The 4,135-nt window shown below is 45.4% G+C and overlaps 1 protein-coding gene across 1 annotated transcript; it reads left to right on the forward strand.

Moving 5' to 3' along the window:
• Positions 1-729: 729 nt before the first annotated feature.
• LOC103645417 (probable cystathionine gamma-synthase 2) lies at positions 730-2,578 on the forward strand. The gene is made up of 2 exons (XM_008668471.3): positions 730-1,794; positions 1,896-2,578. The coding sequence occupies exons 1-2, from the start codon at positions 838-840 to the stop codon at positions 2,340-2,342; spliced, it is 1,404 nt and encodes a 467-aa protein (XP_008666693.1). The 5' UTR covers positions 730-837; the 3' UTR covers positions 2,343-2,578.
• The last annotated feature ends 1,557 nt before the right edge of the window (positions 2,579-4,135 follow it).

A 4,135-nucleotide genomic window follows, 5' to 3' on the forward strand; every position in this document is an offset into this window, starting at 1 on the left:
GTAGTGTCTGGAAATGACAAACCATCTCTTTGTAGTGTCCAACACTAGACAAACGTCCGATTTGGCGTGTGTCTTTCTTTACCGAGTATAGCACTCGACAAAGATTGTCTCTTCGATAGTGGTAGCAAAATTGTGTTGTAATTATATGTAGGAACGCACCGTCTTTAGAGACTAAAGTTTAATTCATAGAAGTCTTATTTGAAAGACCTGTTCCAGTCACCTCGTTTGATATTTTAGAGACTAACAAATGTGATTAAACATAGGAGTTGAGAACCAAACACCCGCTAGTCTTTGCAAATTGGTATATATATCACGACGACATGGCGACACTGTAGCTGGGAAACAACCTAGAACATTGGTTTCGGTTGTTATGGCCTGTAAATTTCACATGGGAGAATGAGTATTCACGTGGGAGAATGAGTCCAAGGTGGCGTAAACAACAGCTCCTTCTTCCTCGCAGGGTAGAGGACGTGTTTTCTACATCGCCTGACTGCTACCCCTCAATTTAATACTAGTACAAGTTATTACTAACGACGATATCACACGGTGGGTTTATTTGTTACATATTTGCATGCTTATTACAATTTAAGTGAGCGGAATATGTTACACTTGCTTGAGACTCATCATAGAGCATACGAAACTCATGTCAAGAATTATAATACAGCGGCGCCCACAAGCGTACATATAGTTCAGCTATTGTATAAATATACTTGGCTCCGAGGTAGGCCAGGCAGCACAACACACACAACCGATAAGCCAGCTAGGTGGCATCGTCGTCTTCTTTCCCTGAGCTACTGATCCAATCTTTGGTTTGAATTGTTAATCACAAGCTCGGTCATGGCTCCGTCCAGCAAGCTAGTCAAGACGAACTCACTCCCGAGCCACCAGCGTAGCCTTGTCCAACCGCTCGGATCTCCCAGGCACAAGCGCGTCTCGGCCTTGTTCCGAGCACCTGAGTCGTCCCTGCTCCAAGAAGAGTTTGTCACCGCCGCCTCCGGTGAAGCTCATCATCAGGCAAGGGCAAGGCGCGCTTCCGACGAGACGCTCGCCGTGCACGCTGGGGAGAAGCTCGCCGGAAAGAAGGACGCGGACGTGGGTGGCACTGGAACAGAGACAGACTCGACGGCCACCCCGATCGTGAGCGGCACAACGCACTGGTTCAAGAGCTCCGAGGACCTCATAGCCTTCAAGGAAGGCCGGCGGCACAGCTTCGAGTATGGGCGGTACAGCAACCCGACGGTGAAGGTGCTGGAGGAGAAGATCAGCGCGCTGGAGAGAGCCGAGGCGACCCTGGTGACGTCCTCCGGCATGAACGCCATCACAACGACGCTCCTCGCCCTCGTCCCGCCCGGCGGCCACATCGTGACCACGACCGACTGCTACAGCGAGGCGCGCGTGTTCATCCGTGACAGGCTCTCCATGATGGGCGCCATCCGGTCGACGTTCGTCGACCTCGACGACGGCATGAAGTCGCTGAAGGCCGTCCTCGACGAGAACGACGACGTGGCCCTCTTCTACACCGACTCCCCGACGAACCCGATGCTCAAGTGCGTGGACATCAGGCACGTGGCTGAGCTGTGTCACCGGAAGGGTGCCCTGGTGTGCATCGACAGCACCATGGCGTCGCCCATCAACCAGAAGCCGCTCACCCTCGGTGCTGACCTTGTCCTCCACTCTGCCATCAAGTACATGGCCGGCCACCACGATGCCATCGCCGGATGCGTCAGCGGTTCAGAGGCGCTCATCACCAGGATACGTGCTTGGCACCATCACCTCGGCGGCGTCATCTCTCCGGTATGTCCATCGTTGACCCTTGCAGCTGTACACGTCAGCTGACGATACTGCAGCATGCGATACGTACTAACTCCAAGACAAACAATGTATAATCCTTGCAGAGCGCGGCATATATGGTCATCCGTGGGCTCAAAACGATGGCACTCCGCGTCGAGGCACATAACAGCACGGCGCTGCGCATGGCACGCATGCTAGAGCGCCACCCGAAGATCGAGCGGGTGCACTATCCTGGGCTGGAGAGCAGCCCCTGGCATGAGCTTGCAAGGACTCGGATGTCCGGCTACGGAGGCGTTGTCAGCTTCGAGTTGAAGGCGGACTTGCGTGGTACCATGCGTTTTGTCGATGCGCTGGAAATCCCCTTCATCGCGACCTCGCTAGGCGGCTGCGAGAGCCTGGTGCAGCAACCGGCGGTCATGTCGTTCTGGGGCCACAGTGAGGAGGATAAGGCCAAGAACGGGATCAAGGACAACCTTGTAAGGTTCAGTTTTGGAATAGAGAAGTTTGAGGATCTCAGGGATGATATACTTCAAGCACTAAACAAGATTTGATTTAATTACCTAGGTATCACGATCGACGTGACACATACAACCCCATCAAGCCTACAGTTTTGACTTTTCTTACCATAGAGACTTATATATCTTTATTAGACCATGTCTAGCAGTTTATTTATATAGTCATATAAAATACTATTTTGTATTGTAGATTGTATTGTTTGTAAAGTGAAATTTGAATACGTATATATATATATATGAGGATGAATAAATTGCTAGAGATAGCCTTATGCATTCAATTATATATCTTAAGCTAATCAATCAACTTCACCATAGTTTGAAGATGTTGCTTGACAATAAATTTCTACCCACTACTGGAGAATATGCAACCAATACCAGTTGGGAACTGGTTACAATATCGGATTCTCAACCGGTACTAAAGTCATGTAACTTTTCAGTACCGGTTGCACCGACATATATATACTAAAGATAGTAATTTAGTATCGGTTCTTAGTTAGAACCATTACTAGAGGTCCCATCTTTAGTACCGGTTCTTGGCTAGAATCGTTACTACATAAACTACTTTAATACTGGTACTAAGGAAGGGACCTTTAATAACTAACCAAGAACAATTACAAAAGATGATTTTAATTAGTGGAAGCCTCACGACATTTTTCACGCAAAATTTATGCGCTACATGGTTAGTGGGAAGGGACCTTTAATAGCTAACCAAGAATCGTTACAAAAAAACTTATTTTAATTAGTGGAAGCCTCACGACATTTTTCGCGCAAAATTCATGCGCTATGTGGTTGGTGGGAAGGGACCTTTAATAACTAACCAAGAATAGTTACAAAAATATTATTTTAATCAGTGGAAGCCTCACGACATTTTTCGCGCAAATTCATGTGCCAGGTGGTCGGTGGGAAGGGACCTTTAATAACTAACAAAGAATAGTTACAAAAAATTATTTTAATTAGTGGAAGCTTCACAACATTTTTCGCACAAAATTCATGCGCTATGTGGTTTGGTGGGAATCAAACCCAAGATCTCACCTTTACAAAGCCTCCTCTTCCACTCCACTCATCACGTGCCTTGTACTTGGATACCAGTTTTGTTGCCCACGTATTATAACACACTCAGTGTGAATTGATTGTCCGAGGCCATAAACGAATTCGAACAAAAAAGTTGACAACTACAAAGTTGAATAACTTTTGAAGTACTACAACATTTGTTTTGCTACCTTTTGCATTCGAGGTCATTTGCAACTTTTGCATTTTAGATTTGTCAAATTCAGATGTAATTTTTGAGACCCGAAATAATTTCAAATAAAAAGTTGTCAACAATAAAGTTTTATAACTTTTAAAGATCTATAACTTTTATTTTGGTGGTTTTTTCATACGAGGTCATTTAAAAAATCCAAGGCAAAATGATTTCTAGTGGTGGTTTCTTAAGAAAGTTGCCTACATAAATCATATTTGTACATGTGGTTTCTTAAGAAAACCGCCACTATAAATCGTGCATTTCTACAGTGGTACTAACTCCAAGACAAACAATATATAACACTGCAGTTTGAAGATGTTGAGCTAAACTTCACATAGTTTGAGGATGTTGCTTGACTATAAATTTCTACCCACTACATGAGAATATGCAACCAATACCGGTTGGGAACTAGTTACAATATTGGATTCCCAACCGGTACTAAAGTTTCCGATACTAAAGGTCTGTAACCTTTCAGTACCGTGTTGGTTACTTGATTTCAATCCCCTGAAGGCATTGAGAATCAAGGCAACATAAGTTACGAATGAGGACCGTCATTCTTAGTTTAACACTTCTTTAAAGTGTTAATGTG

The sequence above is a fragment of the Zea mays genome, chromosome 1 (assembly GCF_902167145.1).
Source record: "Zea mays cultivar B73 chromosome 1, Zm-B73-REFERENCE-NAM-5.0, whole genome shotgun sequence".
NCBI classification, from domain to species: domain Eukaryota; kingdom Viridiplantae; phylum Streptophyta; class Magnoliopsida; order Poales; family Poaceae; genus Zea; species Zea mays.